Source organism: Parambassis ranga, chromosome 13 (assembly GCF_900634625.1).
Source record: "Parambassis ranga chromosome 13, fParRan2.1, whole genome shotgun sequence".
Classification (NCBI taxonomy): Eukaryota; Metazoa; Chordata; class Actinopteri; family Ambassidae; genus Parambassis; species Parambassis ranga.
The window spans coordinates 6,927,205-6,942,755 of NC_041033.1; the positions used below are offsets into that span (position 1 = coordinate 6,927,205).

Consider the following 15,551-nt stretch of genomic DNA (forward strand, 5'->3'; position numbering starts at 1 on the left):
CTAATCCGATAGCTGGAGCTGATGATAGAATTGAGCAAACCTCATTTCTGCAGAAGGGAATAAAGACAGCAGCTAATTTCAGGCTCTGTGCTTTACAACTCTGATCTTTGCTTTGTGTGTGTTTGTGCTAGGGGTTTGAGATATTGGCAAAAACATTAATCACGATTAATTGATGACAATTGCACTTGCATGTTTTTGACTCTAATTCGCCACATTGTTCTAAAATGATACTGACAAATCTTCAGTCAAGTTAACTACTACATTGTAACAGGTTAAGCTGGTAAGTAGTGATTAGGCACCAACCAGCCATGGTTGAAATATGTATTGATAACAGATGCACAAACTGCTTCAAAATAACAATGAAGCAAACATTTAAAGAACATGCTGCTTTATTTAACTGAACACCACTGCCTTCTGCCATTATTGTTATCGTGGGCTCACATGTGCGCGCTTGCGGGTGATGGTGAGTACGTCGCACACAAAATTGCGTCATCATGACGAGGCACTAATCGCCGTAATCGATAAGTGGCAAATATTAATCGGTGACAGTTTTTCTGACGATTAATTGCACACGATACGATTTTGCACAAGCCTAGTTTGTGCATGTACATGAATGTGGTTGTGCCAAATTGCTTCACTATACCTAGCTAGTAGTTTTGAATAACATGACTTGCAGTGCAGGATTTGATTTGATTACATTTTCAATTTGTTGCACAACATGATGCGACTGTCATACAGTATACTCTTAAATGTGCACACATACTTTTCTGTGTGCGTGTGGCTAGTGTTATAGGCATGAAGGATCTGACTTCAGATGATGACAGTGTTTCTGTCATCAAACTACCTCCTTCTACAAGGTAACCACTGTGTATCCTTCATTCCTACAGATGCTGCCTGGTTGCCATCTGGCATCTTCATTCTCGCCTGGTGTTATTTTATTGCTCCTTTTTTTTCCCACACACATAACGCCTCCATACTGTTTCCATAGCAATGCTATTACTGAAATGACGGTTTTCTCTTGTTACCGCTCTTGACTATCAAGTGTCCATATCTGGAGACTCTCTAGCAGTCAGGAACGCTGCACTCTGCAACAAATAGCTAATTGTGGTGCAGGTGGTGTAGGCGTGTGGGCTTATTATATGGTGCAAGCTGGAGAACAACCTTATTATGTCACGCATTTAGGTGTAACAGACAAAACTTTACAAAGAAGTTGTACCTTGCAATTTTGTTGTCAGGAATTATCCTATAAATCCACTTTGCAAAGTTTGATGCTATTTTTCAGACATATTGAAATTGATAAGGTTACAATAATAATTCATAAAGTATCCTATTATCCTAATGTTACAATGACAATTCATAAAGTATCCTATTTTTTAACACTTTTTGGAAAACATTTTAACAGGAGTGGTGGGAAGAAGTGTTAAGAGACACATACGAGAAAGATATGACTTACAGCACTGGCAAAGCTCTACATGTGAGACTTGAAGGGCATGTGCAGAATTTCTGTTTAACTCATATAGCTTTATACTGAGACATTACCATGGTGACCAAGCTGATGACTTTAAGAGTAATGGCGTGCGAGAGAGACTTAAACCTCACAAGCTAGTGGATTTTTGGTATACTTTTGCACAGCAAGTTACAGCCAGCACTGCACTGTTGCTACTTTTGAACTCGGTAATTAAAAATTACTCACAGTATGTGCTTACCTAATTTAAAACACATTTCCTTATAAAAGTTAATAATGTCTGAAGAAACACAGGAATGGAACATCTGCACAGCACCACATGGTCTACATTTCTAGTTTAACTAACCTGTCTGTCTTAAATTCAATTGTCATTCACCATTACAATTACTGTAGCAGAGTGAGCGTGCGATGGAAATAAGAGGTCATGACACTTTGACCCTTCAGCAGCTGTCCCAAGTCTCTAAATAACTGTCTGTAATCTAATGCTTCACTGAGAACAATGGCAGCCACTACCCCTGGGATTGTGACCCAGTGGTGACCCTTGTGTGTCTGTGTTGTTTTGAAGTGCCATTTATTAGTAAATTCCCAAGACAAGTAGATACACATACCACATCACTCATACTGCAGATTATCCTGTACTGTAGCTTGTCTGTCTATGTAACCATTCTGTATTTAAATTACTAGTATTGTGTAATTATGCGCTTGGCACAATATGAGATGGTAATAATTACAAAAAAGAGTGCCACGTGCTGTAGTAATTACTCAGCGCTTTGTTACATAAGCTTCTCTGGTTCTGGAGTAGACATGGTTTTATTTTCGGGGGTAATGTTGATACTGTGTGTGGAGGTGGCAGCTGCAGAGGGCTTGGCATCCCTCCACTGTGACACTCCTCAGTGCTCAGCCACTAGATGATGGGAACTCTGGCTTTTTATACAAATCTGAGTGGGGATGTTGTGTTAAGAGTTGTCCTTCTGCTCACAGCTGAAGAGTAAACCAGCCCAGTTTGCATTCCACCTTCCAAGAGAGGTTACCTGGCATTTAAGGATGTAGATTTGTTAGTTACAGACCATGTAGGCATGAGGAAAGCAAGGCTTAAAAGTGTCATTGTATGAGCCTCGTGTTGGCCACTAATGTGGAAATTTTGCAACAGTTGTTAAAGATTTATGAACACAAACAAAACAATTAAGATAAATAAATCACAATTACACAGATCAGTGGTTGGTCATTAGAATCGCATTACAATCCATCTTAAGCCCAGTGTGTTCTTACACAGTCTGCACAGCTCTGAGGGGGGGATGACTGATTCCTATTTGAGGCTCAGCACATACATATCTGTGGCTGACACATAGGTGATCTTAGGGCCAAGACTCATCACTGTAATATGCTTATGGCTGTTGTATCCTTGACCTGTGATCTACCCTGCTGCAGTAAACCTCATGCTTTAATGAAACAAATGATATAGTCATAAATCCCCAGGAGAAATATGTGACATTCTGTCGGTATCAGCGACTTATTACCCGGGCTGCCCTGCTAATATTGAATAATTGCAGTGGAAAGAGGAGAAAATGTTCCACATAAGCTCTCATTGAGATTATTTGAAGCCTCAATAACTAAAATGTAGCAATATGCTGATGCTTGCAAGTTTTTATTATTTGCAAGTACTATAATGTTGTTGTGTCTGCATAATAATTTATGTTTAATTGCACAATATATGAGAATAAATAAAATATTAAACACAGTATCTTCTTTTTTAAAAACATGACAATGTAACTACAAGCAGTATAATACATAGTAACAAAGAGCTCTCAGTATAATACACTGCTCAAAAAAAAGAGGGAAATAGAGGAAACAGAGGGAACACTAAAACAACACATCCTAGATCTCATTGAATGAAATATTCTAGTTGAAAATTTCAATTAATTACATAGTGGAATACATTGAGTACAAAATAACATAAAAATGATCAAAGTAAAACAAAGTTATTAACCCATGGAGGTCTGGATTTGGAACCATACTCAATAAAAGTGGAAAATCACATTACAGGCATTTCACCGTCAAAATGAAGCTCAGTAGTGAGTGTGACCTCCACGTGCCTGTATGACCTCCCTACAATGCCTGGGCATGCTCCTGATGAGGCGGTGGATGTTCTGTTAAGGGATTTCCGCCCAGACCTGGATTAAAGCATCAGTCATCTCCTGGAAAGTCTGTGGTGCAACAGGGGCGTCCCAGATGTACTGGATTGGATTCAGGTCTGGGGAACAGACAGGACAGTCCATAGCATCAATTCCTTCATCATGCAAGAACTGCTGACACACTTCAGCCACATGAGGCCTAGCATTGTCATGCATCAGAAGGAATCCAGGGCCCATTGCACCAGCATTAGGTCTCACAATGGTGAGGGTCTCATTCCGGTACCCAGCGGCAATCAGGGTACCTCTGGCTAGCACATGGAGGGCTGTGCGGCCCTCCAAAGAAATCTCACACCGTTACTGACCCACCACCAAACCAGTTATGCAGGAGAATGTTGCAGGCAGCAGAACGTTCTCCACGGCATCACCAGACTCTGTCACGTTTGCCACATGTGCTCAAGTGTGAACCTGCTTCCATCCGTGAAGAGCACAGGGCGCCTATGGCAAATCTGCCAACCTTGGTGTTCTCTGAGAACATAGAAATGGTCTGTCGTCCGCACCTGCAGAACCTCTCCTTTATAGGGATTGTCTTGATAATTACCTCTAATTTCCACCTGTTGTCTGTTCCACTTGCAGCAACTGCAGCTGAAATTGAAATTTTCACAATCGGTGAAACTTGTCCAATTGGGAAATGCTTCCCAATTGGACAAGTTGAGTGTGATTGACTTGGAGTTACATTGTGTTGTTTAATTGTTCCATTTATTCTTTGAGCATACACAAACTAATCAAATATACACATATATAAAAGGTTTTGACATTACAGTGGTCTTAAACACGGTTCACCTTTCGCAGCCTCGCAGTTTCACATTTCATGCAATTTTGCATGCTTTTTTTTAACATCACATTGTGTTCTACGTCATGATGTGCTGTAGACCATTGTCAATCAATCTCCTTCGTGCTGTGTCTCCTGTACAGTACAGAATGTGTTCAGCTTGCCAAATTTGCATTTTACATCTTCGATCGCTAGCAGTGTGACTCTGAAGTGCTGTACTAAAATACTGAACTTTTTTCTACAAAGGTTTTTACTTTGAGTGTTTAAACAAGAGAGAAAAGTGTTAAAATGTTAATGCCTGTCTGAGAAAAATGTATAGTGTGTAGTGAGGGGTTTTACAGCCTTAAAACATCTATAATAAGTGAAAAATGTGTAGAAACATTGTAATAGAGTAAAACAAAATGCTACACAATAACAGGAATTTGACTGACTCCTTCATGACAATTTCATGACAAAAAGGTGCAAATGTGTGCAAATATGACAATATATTAAGACTGAGTGCACGAGTACTATCCGTGACAGGCTTACACGACTGCCCCCCCCTTCTTCAATTTAAATGTACACATAGAACTTCTACATTTTTACAAAATATTAGGTCACTTTATCTCTTTACTGGGGGCATTTTTAGCATATTTTTCTGCAAATGTTATGGAAAAGCAGCACTTCCAACATAGTTGTTGCACCTGGAGAAACCCTAACCCCAATATCAGTCATACTGTTAAACTTTTCTTGCATAGCTAAACATCCGTTTACTCATCTTTTGCTTTGCATGCAGTTCTGGTTAACATATAAGGGGACACTAACAAATCAGATTGTACAGCAGTGTCACATCTGCCAGAACAGCCTCGCCTACAGCTGCCACAGTAGTTCAGCCTGTGTTAGCGGGGACAGCTCAGTCCTGTGGGCAGGAGATGAGGAGCTTACAGTCATGAGTAGGGCAGACATCACTGATGCTGCACTGTCCACTTATATCACCCAACTTGGAGCAGATCCGCAGACAAGGGCAGAAGTAAACCTCAGACAACACTGGTGGCAGATTTTAGTGTTTCCATCAGCAATCATTATTACAACATGATGATGACAACAGATGATGTTTTATAATATTAAAAGGAACAAGGATGTTATTTTATTCCTAACCTTAATTTAAATGTTTAACATATTGCACAGACACCATATAAAAATTATTGGTTGTAGGAAGTGAGTGTGTATGCAGTAAATTTAGCCCAATATAAGGAAGCATACTGGGATATAACAGACTTGTTGGTTATGTTGGTTTGTGTGTGTATGTAGTTTAAACACCTGGAGCACCCCAACCTATTAACATGCATGCTGCGTGTGTTGCATTAATTGCAGAGCAATTAAAATCTAGCCTGCCTGCACTGTAAACGTCAGGTGTGTCATGGAGTTGAATGTATATTTATGAGTGTAACTGGCCTGAGGAAAGGCAAGACAATTATGTGGTGATGAATAAAGCAAACACACTCAAACAGAGAGTTAGCTTGAAGGCTATATCGTTTTTTTTTAAGCATGTACAAGCGAGCACGTTTGTACAATTCTGACGTGATGATAAAATTTACGTTGACTGAATAAAAAAGGTAGAGCTCAGCTGTGAAAGTCCAGATCAGTCTGCACATTTGAGAGTCATTTAGTTTAGCATCAAACGCTTGTAAATACTCTCTAGCTTTTTATGTTTATGTCTGAAATAAAAATGGCTACCCCCATCACTGACAAACCCACATCCGGAGCACAGTTTGTTCTGCACTGCTGGGCCTTTATTTCTTCAATCCTTTATTTCTGTGTATACGCCCCCAAAAAACTTCAATAAATTTCACTTTGATGTCATAAAATTTGTGAAATGCTTCCCTGTTACTGGAATTGCCTAAAAAAACTTTAAGATGACTTAAATAGAAAAGCTGAATATCCATCGGAATATTTGTCAGAGAGCGACCTGCATCAGAACCAGTTTGTGTAATTGTTAGGTATCATTCATTTGCACCTAAGTGGCTTGTGCGTGGAACATTGGGCTCAAGAACAGTTTTAAAAAATTAGGGTTGATTTTATATCTCATCAAATTGTAATTCTGTTAAGGATTTCCACCTCTAATATACACTAACGTACATGAGGTGTCTCATGGTGATTTAAGTATGTAGTGTGTGGGCTTTTGCTGACAAAGCTTGTGACCCAGCATGAAACAACACACACACACATACACAGGTGCAAAAGTAGGGCAGAGTCGCTGCCTTGCGCTCAGAGTTATGAATGTGTCATCATTGCTGCTTACAGGCCAGCTGCAGGGAAAACAAAAACAAAACAGCAAAATGGTAGAATAGGCTTACAATATCTGCAACCTGACTAATAGATCACACAAATCAGGGTGTGTTCTAAACCCACAAGGTATTATTCTCAGTCACCTATTGTATGTCACTGTGTCTGCTGGCTCCGTGAATGTCACACAGATCTGCAGCATGTGCCGTTATTGGACACAGCTGCAAAAGCTCTCACAAGCTGACTGCTACATCACTTAGAGTTTAACTTGACTGTGTCGGTGTAGTGGAGTATAGATGTGTCTGTCTCTCTGTCCTTGACAGTACCTTTACTCTGGCTGCTTATTTTGAGTTTAACAGTTTGAATATCAGAGTTATTGGTACATTTTAGAGACACAAGCACACATTTTTTAATGTTGTTATAGACAACTGTAGCAACGTGTACAAACTTTAACCACCCTCCTTTGTGTTTTGATGGTGATTGATGGAGACAGCCCCCCTTCACATTATATTGTGTGTGTGTACAGTATGCACTCACTCCAGCACAGTAACGCACTTTGTAACCACAGTCCTCTCCACTCAGCACTTATCTACTCCTCATTAGAGGAAAGAAGATTTAAGCCAGCTTCAGTTCCATATGTGGAATTGGTTGAGAATCTGCTGTTCCCTGGAGGAGCAGGATGGTATTGATCTGGAATGTGCTGCTTTTCCATTAGGTGTGAGATTGATCCAAAGCTGTGTATGACTCCTCAGTAAGTTTATGAGGTTGGGTTAGAGATGATGTAAGGTGTTCGTTTTTAAAGGACTGAAACATGCTCACAACCCGCTTTGGTTACCTTATGTTTTATAGCAGTTTGCAGACAGAATGGTGCAGATGATTAAAAGGCAGGATGAAACAATAAACATGTGTTGTTCAAATCAATAAAATACAGCAGTTCAAAACAATGGACTATAGACAGATCAGTCACAGTCGGATAGAACCAATTACCTCAGTGATCAGCTCTGGCCTTGGTTTCGAGAAGCCGCTGCTATGCGTGATTCTAAAAGCCTATTCATACAAGGTCACTTATATCAAGAGGAGTTCCAGTGATGGGAGTTAGAATGAATACATTTATCATATCATTTTTATTTCCATGTTCTTTTAACTTTAATAGTCAATCATTATGTATTGACAACTCCTGATATAGTTACAGCTTAAAATATTACATATAATGTAATTTTATTTATGTTTTTGAAAAAATGTTTGACATTTTATAAATTACGTAAAAAAAAAAAAAAGCAGACACAGGAAAGCATGACAGAAGTAAAGTGAAAAGAGCTTCTCCAAGCATTTTTTTTTTGTCTGGATGGCAACCTAAACACCTGAACTGCAGCTGGAGGCACACAGTGTGTGTTGTTATTTAACTTGTGTAGATGACAATAAATAATGCAAATGTTAATTAAGCAGTTTATATGACTGCAACAATGTGCAGCTCTCAGTTTTATGTTATATCATAAAATGTGACACATGTACTCTCATTTATATCAAGAATAAATTAAATGCCACATGTGGATGAAGTCATCCAGGTCATTTTCATGCAAGCCTTTTAAGCAAGGCAACTGGACTTGTCGAGTTTCATGAAGACGTTCTCGACCCAGTCTCAGTGGTTAGCCAGTCGTTGGACAGATCTGAGCTTCAACAGACAGCCAGAATAACCAATATTGAGTCATTTACAGCTATAGCCATATAATTTTCACACAAATACAACCATTGAAGTCCACAAGCTCATAAATACTTGCATTCCCCACCACACAGTTAGACCATATGCCTCGCTTCAAGCACTTGCAGAAAAATGAAATGCTACTTTTGCTGGAACAGTTGTTGGAAAGAAGGCCCTGGCACTCGTGCCACGAGTTGTGATGTTGTAGGTGGTTGTTGCAGATTGAAAATATGTATTTAATTATATTTAATGAATTAAAGGAAAAGCTAAAAAAGTAGTGATGACTGGTATTGTAAAATGTGTTCAGTGTTTGTAGTTATCTTATTTAGCTTTTTTTTCAGTCCCTTTTACCCGTGCATTACTTAATTTTTAGATTTGCAGATTATTCTGGAATCGCTAACTCATTCGCTAACCCATTTTTACTTAATCAACGAACATGGGACGTAGCTAACTTGTATGTTAGCTCATGATTGAAACCTAGGTTAAGATCAGCTGTGGGTTTACACCATCCACCACACCTCTTACCTCTTACTGTCGACTTGCAAACATACCTTGGTCACAAACATTTGATAATTTAACTGATAATTCATGTCAGTGTGCATAAAAAACCTTCGCTTCAATTATACAACTATTACAAGGGATGGGATGGGATGGGAGGGCAATGGGATGTTGCTGTGTTGGGCAGGTATACTGTTATGCCTTGTCCACAACTCCATAGTTAAACACAGTTCAGTTACCAATTCTGATGGGAATGCAGCAAACCAAAGCACTATAAAACATTTACTTGATAATGGCTCAGCTTTCATAGATGAGTAGGTGGATGTATTTATTGTAATCTTTCCTACCAAACAGATGTTTCCTTCCATAAATGTTATAAAAAAAATTTTTTTTCAAATCAATCCTGTAGCTGTAGAAATGGTTCTTTGGAAGACTCAGAATTTTTTTTCAGTTTGTACTGACATATATTGCACCACTGTTTCTGCTTGTTCCAAACAAATGGTTAATGTGGCTCATAGTACGTGTTATGTTATTTTCATTGTGGCTGTATGCTGTACAGTTAATTCCTTGTCCTTGGCTCTGTGCCTCCTCCTCTAGTTTAGATGCTGAGTTTGAGAGAAGACATGGACTGATAACCATGGGGTTAGCATGACATTTCCATGACATTCACATTCACACAGCCTCTTCCTTGTAGATTGCTATTTGTGGAGTCTTTGTGTGTGTGTTAACATGCGGCATTTACATGTTTTAGCAGTCATAGTTAAAAAAACATCCACAGATAATAAAGAAAACCACACAATCAAACCACACCAGTGTGTGTATTATAGTAATAAACATTATATGTAGAGTTTAGTCCCTGAGTCCAGATAATGACATGGTCCATATACTCTGTACAAACACTGGCAAGTGTAAACACTGCAGTGCTGACATTTACACCACATGTGCTCATTCGCTGTTTGTGTGCACACAGATGCACAAAACGGAGAGTGTTGAGGGACCCTGCAGCAAAATGCTCCATTCACCTCCGCTTAACACCCCTTATAGAATTACTGAAAAGCACACAGCATTAACACCTTCTGCTGTAAACACACACACAGTCATTCATATGCAGGCATACTGTTGGATGTATTGTCATCAAACACACACACAGATACATTCATACCCTCTCTGTGCAGCTCTGGTATGCCTTAGCCTGCTGTTTTTTGTTGTTTTCTTCCTCCTGATTCCAATCTCTCCACACCTCCCCCATTTCGTCCACCCATCCTCCTCTCGTTGGCTTTGATATGTAGCTGCCTATGAGGGATGAATGTACAGTGTGTTAAGGGATTTGTGAAGTGATTACTAATCAGTAAATATATGTTCTCTGACTTGTAGTTACTTTCATTTTTGTGTAATGTATGAGCAAAAAATATACAAATTATGTTGGTTTTAAAAGATTTATTCAATCTACCAATGTGAAGAGACAACAGCTGTTACTACAGCTCTACTGTGAACAGATGTTAGAGGTGTTGAAAGAGAAGAAGGAACCTTCAAAGATGTGTGACAGGTGGGAAAAGTGAATGAGTGAGACAGGTACAGTAGGAGCTAAAGAGAGAGCGACGGAAAGCAAGTGGGAGTGAGCGAGTGAGAGAGAGAGAGAGAGGCAGAGAGGCAGAGAGAGCTCTGTTGCACCACATGCCTCTCAGTTCCCTGAAGGTGTGCTGTCGGTGAAGGAGCTACCCTGCTGAGAACAACAAAAGCAGAAAGAAGCGAAAAAAAGAGTGGACCTTCCAAGTATCCGATACAGAAGAAATATTAGCAAGCGAGGGAGCTGGAAGAGGAGAAGGGGAGAAAGAAAGCCCGAAACTGGGGCACAAGCAAATTAGTGACACACATTAACATAGGCAGGCGGGACTGAGGGAGCGCTGGAGAGAGTGAAGAAGAGAAAGGAGACGAAGAAGTGGCAAGACGGGGGGAAAAAGTGCTGATGGCAGAAGTGTGATGGTGTACCTTTCCAGGACCTGAGAGCAACTCCCCCACCACCACCTTTTTGTCTCCTCCTTCCTCTCTGCCCTGTCTCCTTATCCATTCTCTGACCCAGTCCCCTCCTTCTTCACCCACCTCTCCCCCTTTCTCTTTCACATGCTTATCGCTCTCTCACTCTTCTCAGTCAGCCAAGGGAAAGCGCAGTGCTGGGTCGCATCTCTGTTCCTCTGTCGTTTCTCTGCAGTCCCTCTTTGATTGTCATTCTGCAGCTGAAGTCGTATTAGAACACAAAAACCACCAAGCTCGGCACAGAAGAAGGCAAAACCAGTGGAGAAATAATTGGGGAACACTCAAAGAAGTGAGGAGTCTTTGTTCTTTTCAGGTTTTTATGACTGACCTTTTCTGCTGCCTCTGTTCCACCAGGAAAGATTTAAAATGGAAGATTTGATGTGATCTCACAAAAAAAGGTTCCGCTTTGCTCCACAGAACAAAGTGATGCTCATGGAGACTCAGCATTTGGAAGTCAGCAACTAAAGACTTAATCTCTTTACAAGGGAAGAAAAAGAGACACTTAGCATAAAATATCCTGAACACAGTAAGGAAAAGAGGACAAGACATTGAATAAAAAAATAACTCTTGGAAACTTTGGGATTTCCTGCAAGGCACTTGTTTCTGTCCAACCTTTGTCTCGGGCTTCGCTCCCGCCAACTGAAGCTCAGCCATGCAGGTGTCCATTGCCTGTACGGATCACAACCTGAAGAGAGGAAATGGGGACCACAGCAAGCAGAGTACCACCAGCCCCAACGTGGTCAACCAAGCAAGGGCCAAGTTCCGCACTGTGGCCATCATTGCACGCAGCTTTGGCTCCTTTACTCCACGCCACATCTCACTGAAGGAGTCAACGGGGAAACACACGGGCATGAAGTACAGGTGTGTGTGACAGAGTTAGAAGTGTGTGTGCGCTTGTTTGGAAGCAGATGTTTACTTCTCATCTGCTGTTTATTTTTCCTTATTTGTATTAAAACTTATTGTTCACATGCACATGCGTCTTAAATGTAACTTTATTCATGTTTTTGGCCCTGGACTTAAAAGTTCCAAGTGAAGGAGTAGATAAGTGCATGCTACCTCTAACCTGGATTCCCTCATATGTAAAGTTAGAGTTAGAAAGAGTTAGAAACTTTTGCTCTCCTAGTCCTTAAGAAGTGGAAAACTTTCTTTTTATGATTAAAATTAAATGACTCATAGAAAAGTAGCTGCATGTGCCTATTGTTATCATTTCCTTAAGCTATTCTTTCTAAAGCACCTTCTGCCGAGCCTGTTCTGTGTCATCAGTTAGCTTGTACACTACACAAATTCAAATCTGATCTCCAGATGGACGCGTAAGTCATACAGAGTCTGTCATTCAACATCATAAGCTACCCTAACAGGATTTATGAATTAATGCTGCGTAGTGAGAGTTTCTGCCTTTTGACTTTCTCCCCTCTTATTATTACCAGATTGTTTCTCACACAAACACCCTGCCATGCACATGTTCTCTTCTACTGTCTTCCTTACAATCTTCTTCACATGCCATGAATGATGCCTGTGCTTATTATTCCACACACCTAAACACATTTTTTATACCCCTCTCTCTCTTCTCTGTGTGTGGTTTGGTGAGACAGCTCTGCAGTGTGGGCAGAGTGTCTGAGTCGGATTTGACCTCAGCAGTGCTGCTGCTCAGCTGACTTGTGCGTTTGACTCTCGTTGCCTTCAAGCTGTGAATCTTATGTAAAATAAGATGCTGTGGCTGTCTTTCCTTGCACATCACACTGTAATCACTGTCACCGTGTGAAGGCACTGTCTTGTGTGTGGATGAGGTTGTGCTGACGGTGGTGCTAACTATTTATGATGGAGGTAATATTGTATCGCATACAGCCACCTTTGCAAAACTCTCGACAGACCTCAGACAGCAGTTTTTCTGCAGCAGGCAGATTTTAGGATTGTTTCAGGATTCATGTGCGGTATAGCTGAAAACTGATGAATTGTGAGTACTGTCTGTGGCAAAATGGGGTTTTGATGCATAATTACACAGGAGGAAAATAAATCCTTCATTCACAGCTAAAATGGGAAGTTTACAAAATGTATTGTTTCTCTGACTGAGATTATTTTCATCTGTATTTGATTGTTAACCTGGATTAAACATTATTCATTAGTTATGCATTAACTAAAAAAGAAGCCATTGTTTTTGGTAGCCTAATTTGTGTGTGCTAAATATGCTAAAACTGAAAATATAAGTATAAGTCCCTAATTGTGGATCAGGCCAGCAGATGACACACAAAAATAGAACTATCATCAATAATCGTGTCATAATGTATCATCTACCTTTTTTGGTATCTTGGGCACTTTGGTTCAGACTGTTATAACATTGTTGAAGACTTGGACGTACATTACATATTGTCTAGACTCTGAAGTAGTCTAGACAATATGTAATATAAGTGGGCTGTAATACTGCTTGACCAGTAATGGGAGCAGGGAGACAGGTGAGCAGCGTACATACTTTTGGCTCAGTGCCACGTCACTCAGCGTTAGAAACCAAAGATGAAAAGGCTGAGGGTGGTGAGCACACAAGCCTGCATCAAAAAGTGCAGAGCCACACCTGTGATGGAGAAGAAATTCAAACATGTTTTTAAATGATTGAATATGCATATTCATGCATTGATTATCTTTTACCAGTGTTGTTTTGAGTATGCTGATGGGTCAGCTTTGTTAGAAAGAACTGAGCAACACATTGCTTCATGAAGCTGAAACTAAGCTTTGTGATGATCAGAGACCAACAGACTTGTGTCTCTACGAGAAAATTCCAGTAACATGTCCTGACAGGGTTCGACTTAACATTGATGCATGTGCCTTGAAAATCAACATGACTGACAATAGTCCAGAGAAGACTGTGATGCTGTTTATGGCTAAGGGCTCTGGCAAAATAAATACATGAATGATTTTTCTGGCACAACAAAATAAAAAAAAATGAAAATGTGCACTGTAAATAAAAGTGTAAATAAAAGTAAAAGTCACATCTGTACACACTTCTTTAAATGCTGCTTCCTCTATGGGGGTGCGCACCATATGCCATCTTCTTGTCAATTTGTCATTAAATGTTCAGCAGGGAGAGCAAAGTGAAAATGACTTTCGACAATAGGAGAGGGCGGGCTAGAGTTTCTACTCATGGCTGCAGAGGAACAATGAGCAAGCAGATGGAGAGAAGAGAAGAGAGATGGAAACAAAAAGAGACAGAGAGAGGCGATACCAGAGTGTGTGTGTGTGTGCGCGCGCTAATCACTCCATGCTGTACTGTCTATTGCTGACAGTAATGCTTTGAGACGGACAGTATGGAACGAGATACAGACTCTCTCCCCCCATCTACTACTTCCATCTCTCTCTCTCTCTGCTTCTTTTTTGTTTCAGGAAGTGAACCCAGGGTTGCACACACCATCTGCTCTGGCTCTGCAGTATAGGTGAAAACGTGACAAGTGAGGATGTGTTGGATTCTTAGTGAGCACCTGTGTGTTTTATTTTATGTGCTTTTTATATCTTATACACACACACACACACACACACTACACTGTGTTTTAAGCTGTTTTCCTCTTTAGAAATGTTAGACAAATGGGTCAATATAATGCTGTAGTAGCTCAAATGAAATCATAAGTGCCAATTTAGAGGATAACTCATAAATAGGTGCTCCAGCAGAATGCAGCTTCTATTTGACTGCGTTGACTAGAACAACCTTCAGGCAGGTGAATATTTGCAGAGAGTCTGAGGTACTTTAAGTGCTGTAATATTGTAGTCTGTATAAAAGAAGTAGACATAGCCTGTGGGTCTTAAAAGTGAAGCCAAAGATGGTGACTCAGAATCTGATTTTTATTCTTGTTTTATTCCTTGCCCAGTCCTCAAAAAATTACTCCCGTCAGACTCCTTTCCCATATGTTAGTTTGGGAGAAGTAGAGAGCATACAGAGGTTTTTTTTACCTTGAGAAACTTATTAGTACTGAGAATATCCCAAGATTAAATGAAATAAAATTTCAATGAAATTACCAAAAACACTGTGTATGACCCCTTCATGCCTGCAGTCTTTTTAGCATCTACCAGGGTGCGCCTCTACAGGCCTCATACATCTAAATGATTATGATGTAGGGTTTTGGCAATGCCTTCACGTGCTGTATAACTAATGAAGGTGTGAAACATAACCCTTTTTAGTGTAGTTATTCATATTGATTTATGATTTTAAGCAATCATACTAGACACCAACCACTAAGTGGGCCTAATTTTTATTTATCAGCTGTGCTGTGTCCTGAAATTAATTGCTGTTTTTTTTAAATGAATTACTGCACAAATAATAATATTGCCCGTTTCATTACATTGTACATGTTTTTTATTTAGTTAAATGTGGCCAAAAGGGAATAGACTCAGCCAATAGCCAACACCTGATGATTGGGACTGAAGATACTGATGATTTGTCCCATCACCCAACCCAAATACAACTTACACCATCATTATCAGGCTCTGACTGCAGCTGAGCAGCTAAGTATTGCAGGTCTGATTTGTTTGTTTTGTATGGTGGGGGTGTTTCTGTATATGAATACAGTAACAAGATATTAGATTACAAATGTACAGACACATCCTTTGTATTTCAGTTACAGTTTAAAACGGTTCTTATTGGAATGT

The 15,551-nt window shown here is 40.0% G+C and overlaps 1 protein-coding gene across 5 annotated transcripts in view; it reads left to right on the top strand.

Moving 5' to 3' along the window:
* Positions 1-15,551, top strand: part of kcnab1a (potassium voltage-gated channel subfamily A regulatory beta subunit 1a) — an 83,898-nt gene that overhangs the window by 18,868 nt on the left and 49,479 nt on the right. For 2 of the 5 annotated variants that reach the window (XM_028419223.1, XM_028419225.1), the window contains exon 1: positions 11,078-11,783. The exons of the other annotated variants lie outside the window; for them this stretch is intronic. In XM_028419223.1, coding sequence (XP_028275024.1) covers positions 11,575-11,783 — 209 coding nt within the window. In that variant the 5' untranslated portion in view covers positions 11,078-11,574. Of the gene's footprint in view, positions 1-11,077; positions 11,784-15,551 lie in introns of those variants that run through there. 5 annotated transcript variants of the gene reach the window in all.